At 41.8% G+C, this 15,535-nt stretch overlaps 2 protein-coding genes across 3 annotated transcripts; both read right to left on the minus strand.

Annotated features, from left to right (window-relative positions):
• Positions 1–919: 919 nt before the first annotated feature.
• LOC110159406 (insulin-like growth factor I-A) lies at positions 920–6,982 on the minus strand. The gene is made up of 4 exons (XM_055166137.1): positions 6,424–6,982; positions 5,699–5,837; positions 1,710–1,942; positions 920–1,381 (listed from the first exon to the last, which is right to left on the minus strand). The coding sequence occupies exons 1-4, from the start codon at positions 6,460–6,462 to the stop codon at positions 1,184–1,186; spliced, it is 609 nt and encodes a 202-aa protein (XP_055022112.1). The 5' UTR covers positions 6,463–6,982; the 3' UTR covers positions 920–1,183.
• A 319-nt stretch (positions 6,983–7,301) lies between these two features.
• si:dkeyp-110g5.4 (uncharacterized protein LOC561637 homolog) lies at positions 7,302–15,273 on the minus strand. 2 transcript variants are annotated; one of them, XM_020923947.2, is made up of 4 exons: positions 15,196–15,273; positions 12,071–12,343; positions 11,490–11,725; positions 7,302–10,318 (listed from the first exon to the last, which is right to left on the minus strand). In XM_020923947.2, the coding sequence occupies exons 2-4, from the start codon at positions 12,339–12,341 to the stop codon at positions 9,719–9,721; spliced, it is 1,107 nt and encodes a 368-aa protein (XP_020779606.2). In that variant the 5' UTR covers positions 12,342–12,343; positions 15,196–15,273; the 3' UTR covers positions 7,302–9,718. The 2 variants fall into 2 exon arrangements, with proteins under 2 accessions (XP_020779606.2, XP_020779607.2); XM_020923948.2 differs by having other exon boundaries at positions 12,071–12,352; positions 15,196–15,270.
• Positions 15,274–15,535: the final 262 nt, after the last annotated feature.

The following is a 15,535-nucleotide window of genomic DNA, read 5'->3' on the forward strand; positions in this document are numbered from 1 at the left end:
GAAATCAACAGAAGTCAATGGACATCCCCGAGTAGAAGGTGAATGACGAGTGAGTCAGTGTTACTTGAGAAGTCAGAGCTAGGGGTTCAGTGCGTTTGTGGGGCATGACATGGCCGGGGTGCAGTGTGGGTGGTGTGTGGTATGAGCGAGGGCCCTTTGATGCTGCTTGGACTTAATTTTGATTGATCTTCTGTAATATTCACATTTTCTGTGACACTGAATTTGGGGTTTTCAGTATAATAAAGGGATATAAATAAAGGCGTGAAAGTTTCACTCTGTGTCATGAGATGATATGACTTTCTGAAATGATATTCTCATTTTTTAAGATGGACTCATAGGAGCTTTAAGAAAAAGATGGATGAGGATCCTGCTATTCTGTTGGTGCAGTGTGTGTCTTCCCACAAACCCTACACTGGGACACAGTTCAAGGACCAATGAGACACAACCTTCACATCTGACTCACTTTTATTTGATGACACACACACACACACGTGGAAAAATGAAATATTTGAAAATGAATTAATATAATAAATAATTTGCATTGACATTTCACTTAGAACAAACATACAAAAGTGTACGGCCTGAACACAACATTGGCAAGTTATACACACACATGCGCACACACATCAGCACACACATGCGCACGCACACAGACACACACACAAGTAAGTAAGCAAGGAAGTAGTGGGGGGGGCTCGGCTGTAGTCCCAGTCTCAAGCAGCTCTAAGCAGAGAGCTCTAACACTGGGACCAGGTGAGCGTCATGGTCCAGCAGGTGATCCAGCTGTGTCAAAAACACACAATACAAATGCACTCCTTAAGGCCATGTGTGTCCCAGTGCAGAGAGCCCAGTGCAGAGGGCCCAGTGCAGAGGCCCAGTGCAGAGGCCCAGTGCAGAGGGCCCAGTGCAGAGAGTGCAGAGAGCCCAGTGCAGAGAGCCCAGTGCAGAGAGCCCAGTGCAGAGAGCCCAGTGCAGAGGGCCCAGTGCAGAGGGCCCAGTGCAGAGGGAGTGCAGTCCTCCCACATGTGAGTGACAGTGGAGTAAGCCAGTCTCTGTTCAACAGAAGCTCCACCAAAGCCTGGTTCCTTAGTCTTTATACAAAGCACACACTCTCAGCGTCCAGTGCAACAAAACTTCTGTAGTCCCTTGTGGTGCTGGGGCCAGTGTGGGCCCCTCTGTGATGTCATGAGGCAGGGGGGCTCCTGGGGGTCGTAGACCCATGACCCATAGAGCCTCTCATTCTAGTCCTTCTGCGAGAAGCCAACAGGGCTCTGTGCTCTGAGGATTTTAAGCTCTTTCTGTAGTTGTCTCTGTGCAAGCTCCCAGGGGCCCCCAGCCTCTCCACCAGCTTCTTCTGGAACAGGATCTGGAACTGCTGCTCCTGAAACACAGACACAGGTCAGTCTGATACCAGCAAGTGTGGCAAGAGGAAACCTGCCCCAAACCTGCCCCAAACAAGCTCAATGACCAGGTCTGTACCACACTGTACTGAGGATTACACCCAGACTACTCAGGACTAAACCCAGACTAAGCCCGGACTAAACCTGGACTACGCAAAGCTAAATGTAGACACAAATAAAGTACACACATACATGGAAAAGGTAAAAAAAACAAAACAAACCAACACACGTTTTATATCATCATTAGGCACTATTTAAGGCTGACTGGTGAACATAATGACTGAGGCGTATATGGCCCCTGACTCTCACCACTGTGGGCCCTTGGGAGCTGCTGGTGCTACTACTGCTGCTGCTGCTGCTGCTGCTGCTGCTGCTGCTGGTGGTGGTGGTGGTGGTAGTGGTGGTGGTGGTAGTGGAGAGGTCCATGGCTTTGGCGCAGTACTTCTCTAAGTGATGCAGGTCACAGCCGGTGCCCAGGCAGCACTGGTCCACTATGCCTCTGCCCCGGGGCCGTGGGCCGTAACCAGACCAGCCACGCTTCCCTGCACACGAGAGGGTCACAGGGTCAGGCTACAGCTCAAATCAGTTCACTGAAGCAAATTTACATTGTTTAATGTTGATTAAAGTGCCAATATTACACTATTTTCTGATGTTTTCATGTATCTGCAGTTGTGCTTTGTTTCATTCAAACATCTTAAGACACAAACCCTGCATATCTAGTATTTATAGTTTACAGTTTCTCAAAATAAAAACACTGTTCCACCTTGTGATGTCATGTGGTGATGCAGAAAGTGCTCCACTGTGTTTTTAAACTCCATACACCTTCATTAGAATCATTTCAGATAATTCAGCACTGGAACTTCCAGTCTCTACTGAACTAAAGGTAAAAGGAGCTGTTCACTTGAAAACTACCACTTCCACAAGGTGAAATAGAGAATCTGGAGCTTTGGAGATGTAGACAGACTAATAATAAAGGGTTACTCAAACACAACTCCAGGTCTGTTTTTAAGGAGGTAACAGAATTATAACATGGCTTAAAACTCACAAGTGTTCAATTTTGTGTCATAAAGGAGCCAGTGCAGATGGACTGGTGAATAGTGGCTGCTGCTGTGCGTGCAGTGTGGGCAGATAAAGCTTGTTTTCACTCGATCTGAGCGAGGCTGCCCCAACCCTGGAGTCTGTGATAGCAGCTCCACGACCTTGGACCTGTCACAGGGACGGAACCAGGGGAAGGGCCTGTCTCCTCTGCACCACACCACGACGCAGAGGAGGAGAGGAGGAGAGGAGAAGAGCAGAGAAGGAGAGCAGAGAGAAGGAGAGGAGGAGAGGGGCAAATGGTCAAAGGAGCAGAAGGGCAGAGGGGCAGAGGAGGAGAGAGGCAGAGAAGCAGAAGGAGAGAGGAAGAGAGAGGAAGTGGGTTAGAGGAGCAGAAGGGCAGAGGAGCAGAGAAGCAAAAGGACAGAGGAGGAGAGGGGCAGAGGGTCAGAGGAGCAGAAGGGCAGAGGAGGAGAGGAGGAGCAAAGGAGCAAAAGGGCAGAGGAAGAGAGGGTCAGAAGAGGAGAGGTGCAGAGGGGGAGAGGAGGAGAGCAGAGAAGGAGAGGGCAGAAGAAGAGAGGTTCAGAGGAGCAAAAGGGCAGAGGAGGAGAGGGACAGAGGGTCAGAGGAGCAAAAAGGCAGAGGAGGAGAGGGTCAGAGGGGGAGAGGAGCATAGGTGAGGCTCAGATGAACAAAGGGTCAGAGGAGAACATCAGACAGAGTAGTGGAGAGGAGAAGAGCAGACGAGGAGAGGGTCAGAGGAGCAGAGAAGAAATACAATATCAAAATTTTGCTTTGTCATTAGCCGAAATAATCCATGAATCTTAACCAACTAACTCAAGACTCAAGACTCAAGAGGTAGTCATCATTTTGTGCAGTAAACCACAATTTAAAGGTCCTATATTACTTGAAATTAACTCTTGTGAGCTTTGATCCATGTTAGAATGTTGTTGCCTCCTCAAAAACAGACTTGAGTTGTGTTTTGTTTCTTTATTGTGAGTCTGTCTCATAATCTCCAAAACTCAAAATGGCCTGTTCCACTTTGTGATGTCAGATGATCCAAATGATTCTAAAAACACAGCCGAGCACTTCCTGTATTGCTGGGTTTCAGATGACATCACAGTATGCTATAGGACAATATTATTTAATACAGATGAGGGCAGCTAAAATGAATATTGTTCAAATGCCGATGGTCTTGGATTTAGTCAATAACAGAAATGGTCAGGTTCCATATTTGGGAATTTACTTTTCCAACATTTCAAAGTACAACGTAATCACTGGAAAAACTGTCCCCTGCCCCCCATCTGGGAGTACGACATCAGCACATTCTAGACTCCACCATTAAACCACCAATAACCACGTGACATCACAAGGTGGAACGGAGTGCTTTCAGTTTGAGAAGAACTCAAAATACCTAAATGTGCAGAGTTTGTGTGTTAAACATGTGAATGACACTAAACACAACTCCAGGTCTGTTTGTGATGAGGAAACTACATTAGAACACAGATCATGTTGTAAATGTATCGTGTTAGACAAACTTTACTGATCCACAAGGGAAATGATTTGAGCACAGTAGCTCACAAATCACAATAAAAATAATAACAAAGAGCAAAAATCTAAATATATATGTTTGACCAGTGACATTTGTCTTGATGGTCATGTTGTTGATGAATTGTATTTTAGAGGATAATAATACTGATGAATTTGGTAAATGTACATTTTAAAGGATATTGATGACAGTGAATTTGAGTATTTTTAGAAGATAATGATGAATTTGAAACCTTGTATTTATGGAAATTAGAGTTAATTCATTTTGATAGTTTTAAATGTTTAATGATGAATTGGACAGTGGTAGTCTCATGCAGATAGCCTGATTGATCAGCCTTGCAGCATTAGGATTCATTTGCTCGACGGTAGACGGGTACTTTTTTATTTAACCAATCGCTGCTATTTAGTAGTCGTAGTAACCTATGTAATGCGCTGCTAACGGGGCTAACTGGTATATTAAGCTTTTCCCAAATCCCATAGGAAGAAGGACAATAACGTCTTTCCCCTTGATAAAATTCACCAAACATTCTCTTTGTTCCGGCTTTAAATCCTCGATCTCAGAAATCGTTGACAACACTCAATGTAAGGCTCTTCACTGATTGGCTGGTGCCCAAACTTGCACTTCTGAGGTTTTTACAAACCGTCTATATATTCTGATTCCTGACCTAGTTGCTGGAGAGAAATGACATTGATCGGAGGCACTACGTGGTTCCAGCCTGGCACAGATGAATTTGGTAAATGTACATTTTAGAGGATATTAATGACAGTGAATTTTTGTATTTTTAGAAGATAATGATGAATTTGGAATCTTGTATTTATGGAATTTAGAGTTCATTAATTTTGATAGTTTTAAATATTTAATGATGAATTGGATTGTGGAAGTCTCATGTTGACTACATGAAAAGAAACGACAGTAAAAATATTGGTAAATTATATAAAGTAAAAGATATGTGAGACTTAAATCACTTCACATGTTCTATTGCTCATTAATTCTCCCATATTTTAGTTGCTGCTCAGAAGTTTGAGGCAATGTTGATCCAAGTAGCATAAAACCTTTGTTCCTGCTGCAATCATCAACAAAAAGGGTTTAGAGCACACTGCTCATCTGTTTGTTAAGTCTAATCAACTAAAGTTTAAAGATTTGGTTGAGATTTTATTTGTTCTGTGGAGAGCCAAACAAAGACATTTACCTGAAGCTCCACAAAATCTTTTTGTTTGTCTCGGAGGACTGTGACCATAGAAGACAAGATTTTTTTCCAAACTGTATTCTCAAGGACAGCATTAAAACAGAAGTGCATCTCTGTGTATGGAGCCAGCCAAGATATGGAACTTGTTAAATCGTGATTTTAAAAGTTGCACTAGTATTTCTAAAATAATAGCATGAACAATAAATACATAAATAAAAATGTTAAGGAGACATTGTTAATGATGAAATGTTGTGGTTAGAGTTGACCTAATAGTTTGTTTAATGTATTTTGTAGACTGTCCTGGTTTGTTTTAAATAAGTAAATCCATCAGAAAATAGTGTAATAAGGGCCCTTTAAGTATGAGACAGGTTGCTGCGCCCTGTGAGAGTGTGATATCTTCTGTTGTCTCTGTGGCTGTGGCCCTGAGGAGCCCGAGTGCAAAAAACACAGGCTACACTAACCTGATAGAGCCAGTATCATTGAGCTTAACCCACAGTTATATAAGCGCTCAGGGGCCCACACACTTGCCTAAGTAGATGCCACGGTCCCCACAGACGAAGATGAGGTCCGCCAGGAGCTCGGAGCCACAGCGCAGGCGGGCCCCCTCTGCGCACAGGGGCCCCAGGCTGAAGGAGCAGTGCAGTACGCAGAGCCACACACACAGCTCCTGAGACAGAGGACACTTTTAGAGAAACACACACACACTAAATATTGTTCCCAGTCCAGTGTAGAATTATGAAAAGAATCGAAAATCAGATACTAATTGGTATTAAAAAGGTTTGGTATAGTATCGGAACTGGATACTCATTTGAGCAGATATTGATACTGCAAAAATAATCACGTCAACAATTTCAACATTTGTGTTCTCCTGCACATCTGACTTAGTTTGACTCATTTTTGTGTCTATTCTTTGAAAACACCAAATTTTGTATATTATTTTATGTTATGTCCTTCTATCTACATTCACTTCAAATTATAAATCAGGTTTTATGTCTTGACAGTTACTTTAGTTTTGGCAACTCCACCTGATTATAAATTGTTTTATTACAGAACTATAGAAGTGTGAGCTGTTGCATACATGACATGTAAGTGTTGATTAAGCAAAGTTAACACAGAAGCACAGAGCAGCAACAGGCCACAAGAAAGAAGACAAAATACAGTTTTCTGGATGGACAACCTGAACTGGACAAGGTCCAAACCCAGACCAGAGCAGACGAGGTCCAAACCCAGACCAGATCAGAGCAGGGTCTTACCTGAGTGTGCGCTGAGAGCGAGTGGCGTGCCATCACCATCCTGTGCGAGCGCCCGACTGTGAGCGAGGTGCCACTTATACAGGCTCACAGCACCCAAGGGTGGGGGTGAGGGGTGGACTCCCATTATCATCTCACATCTATCTCATCTATCCTCCTGAAGCACAGACACTCAGATTTGTGTTTGACATAGAGCACTCACTGATAACAGAAAAACACCCAGCACAGGCACAGCGCCCTCAAGAGGCACACCTCTGGCATCAGTTGACTCTTTCTAACCCTGGAGTTGTGGTGATGGCAAATGCCTGTGGTCATCATAACAACTTAAATATAAAGACTACACATTAACCTTATATAATCTCACAACTTCTCATCAGGGTTAGAGAAAGCACAAACACAAAATGCACTGTTACAGACCAATGTTCAGATTAGGGCTGTCAAAAGCACAGAAAATCTGATACTGATCAACAGTAAAATTAGTGGCAAAACTAAATACTCATTTCAACAGATACTAATTCATAGGACAGAAACAAACCTTTCCAGAATGACTTTAGAATGATGTTGAGCTGTATCAGAACAAGTATAAGAGACACAGACTAGTATACACACATGGACACTCTGAACCTACCTGGACCACTGAGGGTTACACATATATAAGACACATGGGAAAAGAAAAGAAAGTTCTATGATTTAATGTTGAAAATCACATTCTATTGTAAGTTTTTATCATCATCGTGGTATCAAAATCGGTATTGAACATCAAATCTATTCCTAAGCAACAAAATCAAGTTTGAAATTTTCGTATCATGACAACAGTATTACAACCATCCAAAATAAAGAGGTTTATTTTGAAAAAAGACCCAGTAACCGTCTGGACAGACAAGTGCATTTCAGACTTTATAGAAAAACATATTATTGTAAGGCACATAAATGAAACCATTTTGTCAAACATAGATTCACGTCAGTGAATAGACCAGCAAAAAACAGAATTCATGCCATATTTGGAATATTCCACAAAATCTCTATGGATCCCCTCTCCAAGGAAATGTTACATGTCAAGTCTCTGGTGAGGCAAGCCATGTCACAGTAAGAATACTTTTTTTGAAAGATATTTTTTTGGGGAAATAAATCCATTTGTTCGTTAAATTAGACAAAGACAAATACATTGAGAAAAGTCAACTGTCCATAACAGAGCTGAGAGGGAGCTCAGGAAGTCCAAGGAGAGCCCGGTTCAGCCTGTGTGTGTTTAGTCTGGACAGCGTGACAGTTTCACAGCGTTTAGTCAACAGCCTCATCCCTCTGACTCACCCAATCTGAACACACTGCAGCAGGCTCTCCACTCTCCACAATATTTTATCATTAAAGGCACTGTACCAGATTTTAAGTCTTAAAAATTTGAAAAACAGGACCGGTTCATTTTAAATGATTTGCGGGCTAGCATTCTAATGGACACTTCCTGATAATCAGACAATAAACAGCTTTAGAATGACATGGAGACAGCATTCAGCGGACTTCCTTTGACCTCAAGAGCTGCTTATTCAACATATCTGTACCGGGACAAAGTGAACTAAAATACATGTGAAAAAATCATGCCCAGGACCTTTCAAGTATTAAAATATAAGGATAGATTGTTTAAAGTGTGACAAGAATTTTCACACAATTAACTACAAACAATTCTTTTTTTTTCTCTTTTGAAACAAAAACTAAAGTGAAAAAGAGCAGAGGTAGGAGCAATAATGTATGGAAAATAATTGGCAGATTTTTTTTTTAACTCATTTACATCGTACAGTGAAATAAAATCATCTGGGCTCCACTGTCCTGCCCAAGTCTAAGTCCTTTTACCATTATTTTTGTCCATAGACTCAAATATTAAGGCTTCAAAGGCACTGCAGAGGCTACGATAATATTCCTTAAATAAAAGTACATCATAGTGGTCCATGAACTTACTCAAGTAAGAGTACCTTAAATACATATCAAAATCATATCTGTAGGAGCATTGCAAGAAACACAAACATTCAAATCATTTCATATTGTCAAATAAAGCTTTTGTCACTTTAGAGTTACTCATATGCAACTAACTCATAGTGGGAAGAATAACCACAACAGTTATTTCAATTAAAAATATAACTTATGTAGGAGTAGGAGTTAAATATAGTCTGTTAATATAAATGTAAATATAACTGAGTACTACCCACTTTTTTTCTTTTTTCTGGAATGTCTACAGGGAAATTGAATGGGAAATTTACTTATATTAAATATTGTCCTAATGTATACATATATTTCTAAAAATACTAAACAAGTACTGCTATATAGAGGTGGGGAAAAAATAAAAAAATAGTATAGGAAAGTCGTATCATAAATGTGCTTTCAAACTAAGGCATGTGTTTGGTTTCATTGAGCCATAAAATGATCATATTTGTGTTTGATATCATACAACATAATAATCTCTCCTCTGTACACAAAATAACACATTGGCAAACGTCCGGATGATCACAGGGGGCACTGCGGGGGGCTAGTGCATATGACAGGTAAGACTACTCATTTCTCTAAAACATAGTCAACATCATATATTAGAACTCACCACTTCCTGTGTTTGTATACTTTTTCTGTAGAGAAGCACAGATACCAATAGTGTGTGGAATATTAGCACTGACCCAGGAAAATCTACTGGGTCTGGTTTCTGTTCCATGGTATCAGTTCAGTCGATATCCTGGTTGGGCCTTTAATTTGATGTAATGGGGCCATTTACTGACTGTAAGTTTCATGTTTGAACTTTAATCCATACAAAGCTGTTCTGTACTTACCTGCAGGATAAATAACAGTTATTGAACACAACTGGATACATTTTGTAATAAATTATGTCTTGCGAGAAAAAAAATTCATGTTTAGTCCCTACACTGGTATCAGTTAATATGGACAGATACTCTAAGCATAACATCGATATGCTGCATCTGTGCGTCTCCATTTTTTTGCTCAACGTTTTTTCCAAAAACTGCCACTGGACTGATATGAAACTAGAATAATCATTTAGCACAGGTACTATGACCAAATTAGAAAATCATGAAAGCCTGTCATATGCACTGGCCCTTTGGGATTGTTCACTGGGAAATCTTCTCCAAATCCAGATCTTGCTCTTGGCTGGTAACGGTGATGCCCGGTGATGCCCGGTGATGCCCGGTGATGCCCGGTGATGCCCGGTGATGCCCGGTGGTGCCCGGTGGTGCCCGGTGGTGCCCGGTGGTGCCCGGTGGTCGTTGAGGTCACTGCACGCCGCGTCTCTACTCCAGTTTGGCCTTCATCAGTGCGATCCTCTCTCTGCACGCCAGCTCCTCATAGTCAATGTTCGGCTCAGAGGGGTCCAAGACGTGATGATGGGCCAATGAGGGGTCATAGCTGTCAGTGTCGTCGTGCTGGCCACTGTAAAGGGCCAGACCAGAGTCCTCATCAATGGATTCCTCTGGTGGCTCCTCGTACCTGGTGTCCCCCTGGCAATGACCAGCCCCCACACTGACACTGTGGCTCTGAGGGGCCCCCACACTGACACTGTGGCTCTGAGGGGCCCCACACTGACAGTGTGGCTCTGAGGGGCTCCCACACTGACAGTGTGGCTCTGAGGGGCTCCCACACTGACAGTGTGGCTCTGAGGGGCTCCCACACTGACAGTGTGGCTCTGAGGGGCTCCCACACTGACAGTGTGGCTCTGAGGGGCTCCCACACTGACAGTGTGGCTCTGAGGGGCTCCCACACTGGCACTGAGGCTGTGACTGGTCCCTGCACTGGACCCTTGACTCTGAGCGACGCCTTGCTGCCCTGCTGAGGGATTGGATCGGGACTTATTTGTGCCCTCACTTGGAGAGTTCCGCTTCCTCTTAAGCGTAGTGTGGATGACTGGCTCCACCTAGAGACACAAAAACACCTTACACAAAGATCACACAACACTGAGCACACCAGGTCATGTTCATAGGGGCATTCACCTTATTCCACCCCGCCCACTTTTGTCTCTAAATGCTCCTAAACTAAGTTTTTTTGTGGTGGCACTTCCAATTAAATGGGAATCCCATTCATGTAAATGGAGAATTTGGGAAACGTTTTGCATTTTAAATCTGACATAAAGTCAGTTCATTTGTGTAAAATGTTCAATGTTCTTGTGACCAGCATGTCACACTGCACATATTCTCTGGGGGGGGGCTTTAAAATGGTGTTATAGTCTGTACTGAATTACTTATTTACTATCAAGATCAGCAGCCCCATACAAAATAACACAACCCAAAAGATACAAAATAACACAACCCAAAAGATGATGGTGGCGCCCACAGCAACTTCCAGAATAAGATGAATATTCTGAAGCTGGTTGGACATAGCCAGGCTTTAATTCAGTGAGCTGTCTTCTCAAAGCCTGAATCTCTATCTTGTAAAGGACTGAAAAGCTGTGTGTATGTGTGCCCCCCTCTGGTGAACCCTACGACTTTGAGCCTCTGAGAGGTTTACTCTGTCTGCATGTTTGTGTTTGAGCTCATCATGTCTGTGATCATATGTGACGGAGGGTTTATCACTGCACACACACTTATATTACTGAACTGATCAATACCCACAAAGACTTATTCAAAGAGAGACAGATCTGATCTAAGTCCTAACTCTGGTGGGTAGAATTAAAGTGGGTATTTGACTTTTATGGGGGATTAGCTGTAACATATATTTAGATCACTATGTTACAGTTTATACTTTTGAAAATGCTATGTGCACTGAAAACAACATACTTAATAAGTTTCATAAATTATATTTTTGACAAACGGAACAACATTCGGACATTGATTTAGGATAATATCCCCTCTTTAAACCTCTCCAAACCAGGGTCTGTTATTATAGTGATCAAAACAAACGGAAAAGTGAGGCACCTTCATGGTACAGGAAATCCTTAGCTCTGACACCCACCTCACTTCGTAGTATACCTCTCATGACCGAACAGTGTACGCACACTTCATGACTCCCAGTGAACGCTTCCATGTTAATAGTGTGCACATGCAACCATGGAAACCAAGCGTGTGTACAGGTGAGTGTGTGGGACTCACCTGGCCCGTGGCAATGCTATGGGGCTTGGCTGCTTGTTTCTTGGCTTTTTTCACGGACAGGTAAACTCGCCCCTGGTGAATGATGACTGCATCCAGCTCAGTTTCAGACAGCACCCCCTGGGGGACTCTGGGGGAGCTGCAGAGCTGTGTGTTTGAGTCCATAGGGAGGGTCTCCTTCAGGACCTTGTAGGCTGTAGAGTGAGCAGTCACAAAGGTCATCTTACACTGGCCATAACCTGGGGGAAACATGCAGAATCAGAATATGAAATAGGAAATATTAAAAAAAGTGTGTAATAGAATGGAATGAATTGGTGGTTGTCAGATTGTAGAATGTGATACTCTCAAACAAGACACAGTTTTCCCTATTGATTACATTGTACTTTTCGTTGAAATCTCCAAACGATACATTCACAAATGTTGAACCTGATCTGTACCAGCGACTGGACCCTATAACTCACTGAATTACAACACAAGTCTTCATTTGAAGGATATTAATTTGAGCTACCCCCACCTGTATTAAATATTATTGGTCTATAGAATGTTGTGATGTCATCTGAATCCAGCAATAGTTATAGACCCACCTTTGCTTAAGCTGGGGCAGGCCTGGCTGTTGTTTAGCACACTGAGCACCTGCTGTCTGACCGCGCCTCTACTCTGGGGCAGATCCTTCTGGCCCTTCCTTTGGAACAGAGCCGGACTGATCCACACACAGAGAGGGGAATCCGGGAGGGAGTCCAGCCCTGCAGAGAGGCCCATCTTACGACGCACAGAAGTGGAGAGAGAGAGCAGAGGCACGCGCTTCACTTCAGCTTCTGGGGGGATGTAGACCTCTAGACCCTGCAGCAGCTCCATACCTGCACACACTTTCACTTTTTTAATGATAAGAAATAACTCTTGTTTAGCGCTTTTCAAGATACCCAAAGACGCTTGAAGAAACGAAGACAAACAAAATAAACAAAAAGGTTAATGAAAAGTGGTTTGAAAGAGATGGGTTTTCACGGCTTTTTTAAACATGGAGTGTGGGGGAATCTGTGTCTGTGACTGATGTGTTTGGGGAGGGAATTCCAGAGGGTGGAGGCAACAGCGGAAAAGGCACTGTTCCCAGAGGTCTTGTGTGTAGAAAAACTTATAATTCAGTAGAGGACAGATGGAGCAGTTATTTTTTGGATGCTAATATTTAATTTCCTATTATTTTTCCGTGCTACAATAAGATTTGAGTTTTGAGCTGTACACCGTCTAATTAATTATAGATACAAACTAACTACATTTATTTATTGCAGTTGGTGTTTAACATTGTGGTACATTTAGAATCTACTTTTGGAGATGATTCTACTTAAGGATTATTCTGCCAGTATCATAAATTAGTTTCATTATTAGCATTCATCAATCAAATGTGATATTCTGACACACACTCACAAACTTGAACCCATATCTGAGCTTTAGACCAGCTTGTTGCATTAATAATAACATATTTACATCATGGTGACTCCCTATAAAGAAAAAATGCACAGATTTGATCCACAGTGTGTACACATACTGCTCAAATGTGGACTCAGCCTGTGGATGTGGATGTGCAGCTCAATTCAAATTCAACCCAAATCACAGACAAATGATCTGTTTCAAAATGTGGTTCTGCCTTTTACTCCCAAAACTAAATACAACTGACCTAGAGGTGCATCTTCATGTCATTGCAGATACTTTTGCACTGTTGTTCATGTAACTGTATTATACACAGTTTTGGAGAGAAACAAATTAAATGTATCGGCGTTACGTAATCAGAGTACAAATTATGAGTAACTGTATTCAGTTACAGTTACTGTTTCCATGAGTGGTAATTGGATTACATTTACTTTGTTGAAATAAATGGATTACATGGCGGTATTTTCCTGTTTTCACATTTTGGACTAAACCAGGACTAAAACCAGGACTAAAACCAGGACTAAAACCAGGACTAAAACCAGGACTAAAACCAGGACTAAAACCAGGACTAAACCAGGATTAAACCAGGACTAAACCAGGACTAAACTAGAAAAGCACTCAGAGAGCGCAGACCTCCACCAAGGACTACCCCCATTTTTTATATAAATTGCGATAAAATCAGTCTTCTGGATCAGATCCGGATCAGCCTTTGGAATATGAAAGAGGATCCCATTGTCCATCCCTGAGTGAAATTTCATGGGGTTTGGTCAATAATTAACTGAGATATTGAGAAACAAAATTTTTGGCCCCATTTACCACAATGTTAACTAAAATTTCAAAGTGATCCAGAATCCAGGATTTCTTCCGGATCACCCCCAAAATGAAATCAGTTCTTCCTTTTCACATTTCCAACAAATCCTGAAAATTTCATCAAAATCGGCCCATAACTTTTTGAGTTATGTTGCTAAAAGCAAACAAACAAACAGACAAACGCCGGCAAAAACATAACCTCCTTGGCGGAGGTAACCAAGACTAAACCACGACTAAAACCAGCACTAAACCAAGACTAAACCAGGACTATAGCAGGTCTAAAACCAGGACTAAACCAAGACTAAAACCAGGACTAAACCAGGTCTAAACCTGAACTAAATAAGGACTAAACCAGGACTAAACAATAGTCCCTAACAGTAGGGTGGACATAAGCAGCAGTGATCTCATATAGAAATAATTTCTCTATCAATAATAGTTTTAATCTGGTTAAGGAAAGACTTGTTTTTTTATTGTCTTTTAGCAGATAAAACATCTTTGTCTTTGCTTCTCTACAGCAAACACATGTTCATGGAGACTTGAGCTCAATAGACAATTTGAAGAGAACAAACAGAATGTGGTTGTTACATTCATTTAGTTTAAAAAAGCACGACAATATCAAGTAATCCAAAGTATTCAGATTACGTTACTCACTTTAAATTATTTAATGGATTACGTTACAAACTACATTTTGGGGTATGTAATCTGTAATCTGTAGGGGAATACATTTTAAAAGTAACCTTCCCAACACTAACTATACATTATATTTTGTGTTAGTATTGTTACTTTGCAGCTGATGTGATTACATTTCTCTGGGGCTGTGATGCTAAATAGAGGCTCTGCTCTGTTTGAGGCGTAAGAAAGTAGCAGAAACAGAAAAGAACAGAACAGTTTTTCAGTTATTCACAAATCAAACTCCTAAACAGGACCATGAACGCTCATATTGATCACACACAAGCTCGTGAAAATCCATTTTGCATTTTATTCTTGAATTTTATCTTATCTTGACACTGATATTAGGACAGTGTTTTCTAATTAGCATTTGCTTATATTTTTTAATCACAGTTTATATTTATTACTGTTATTTCTTGCTTCTTATTGCACCATATCGCAGGAGCTCCTAGTTTGTGAATTTTGTTTACTGACATCGAGCAAAGGATCATGGTCTATGTAGTATTTTAACTACTGCTGCAAAAGTGCTTGTAAGAAACGGAGCTGGTGATTCGATATATTGCAACAGCCAACGAGATAAACTTTTGACGATACGATAGGACACTATTTCGGTGTATTTTCACTGCAGCCGTATATTTGAAATGACACGTAGTTTTACGCGTGTCTACATCATCACGTCTGCTCGAAGAAACGAAAGTACAAGTCTAGTGATGGTCAGAGGGACATAGGGAGCCGTAAAGCACAGCTCACAGTTCACAGCTCAAGTTTACACGTATAAACTCATCCGTAACATCAGCAGTAATCTTACCTCAGGACGGAGCGGTGCAAAGAAACTCTTGCCTTGTGAAGAACGAGTACGAGCCGCTGCGAGTGTGTGGGCGGGACGCTAACTTTCATAATAAAAGCACGACCACGCTCACTTTCACAATAAAAGCACGGCCACTCCTCCTTTCATAATAAAAGCACGAACCCGACCCTTTTCATAATAAAAGCACGACCCCGACCTATTCATAATAAAAGCACGACCCCGACATCTTTCATAACCCTTTCATAATAAAAGTACGACCCCGACGAATTAATAATAAAAGCACGACCCGACCCCTTTCACAATAAAAGTACGATCACGCTCCCTTTCACGATAAAAGCAC

This window comes from Boleophthalmus pectinirostris, unplaced genomic scaffold (assembly GCF_026225935.1).
Source record: "Boleophthalmus pectinirostris isolate CB_2022bp ecotype Guang Dong unplaced genomic scaffold, ASM2622593v1 HiC_scaffold_8, whole genome shotgun sequence".
Lineage (NCBI taxonomy): Eukaryota > Metazoa > Chordata > Actinopteri > Gobiiformes > Gobiidae > Boleophthalmus > Boleophthalmus pectinirostris.

Bases quoted from the DNA above. Each gene is read 5' to 3' on its own strand.
- LOC110159406 (XM_055166137.1), bottom strand. From the start codon at position 6,462: ATGGTGATGGCACGCCACTCGCTCTCAGCGCACACTCAG. The intron at 1,943-5,698 runs GCAAGTGTGTGG...TCTCGTGTGCAG, and splicing joins GGACCGTGGCATCTACTTAG to GGAAGCGTGGCTGGTCTGGT. The intron at 1,382-1,709 runs GTGAGAGTCAGG...TCTGTGTTTCAG, and splicing joins GCTCCCAAGGGCCCACAGTG to GAGCAGCAGTTCCAGATCCT.
- si:dkeyp-110g5.4 (XM_020923947.2), bottom strand. From the start codon at position 12,341: ATGGAGCTGCTGCAGGGTCTAGAGGTCTACATCCCCCCAGAAGCTGAA. The intron at 11,726-12,070 runs GTGGGTCTATAA...TGTTTCCCCCAG, and splicing joins CTGCCCCAGCTTAAGCAAAG to GTTATGGCCAGTGTAAGATG. The intron at 10,319-11,489 runs GTGAGTCCCACA...TTGTGTCTCTAG, and splicing joins ATAGCATTGCCACGGGCCAG to GTGGAGCCAGTCATCCACAC.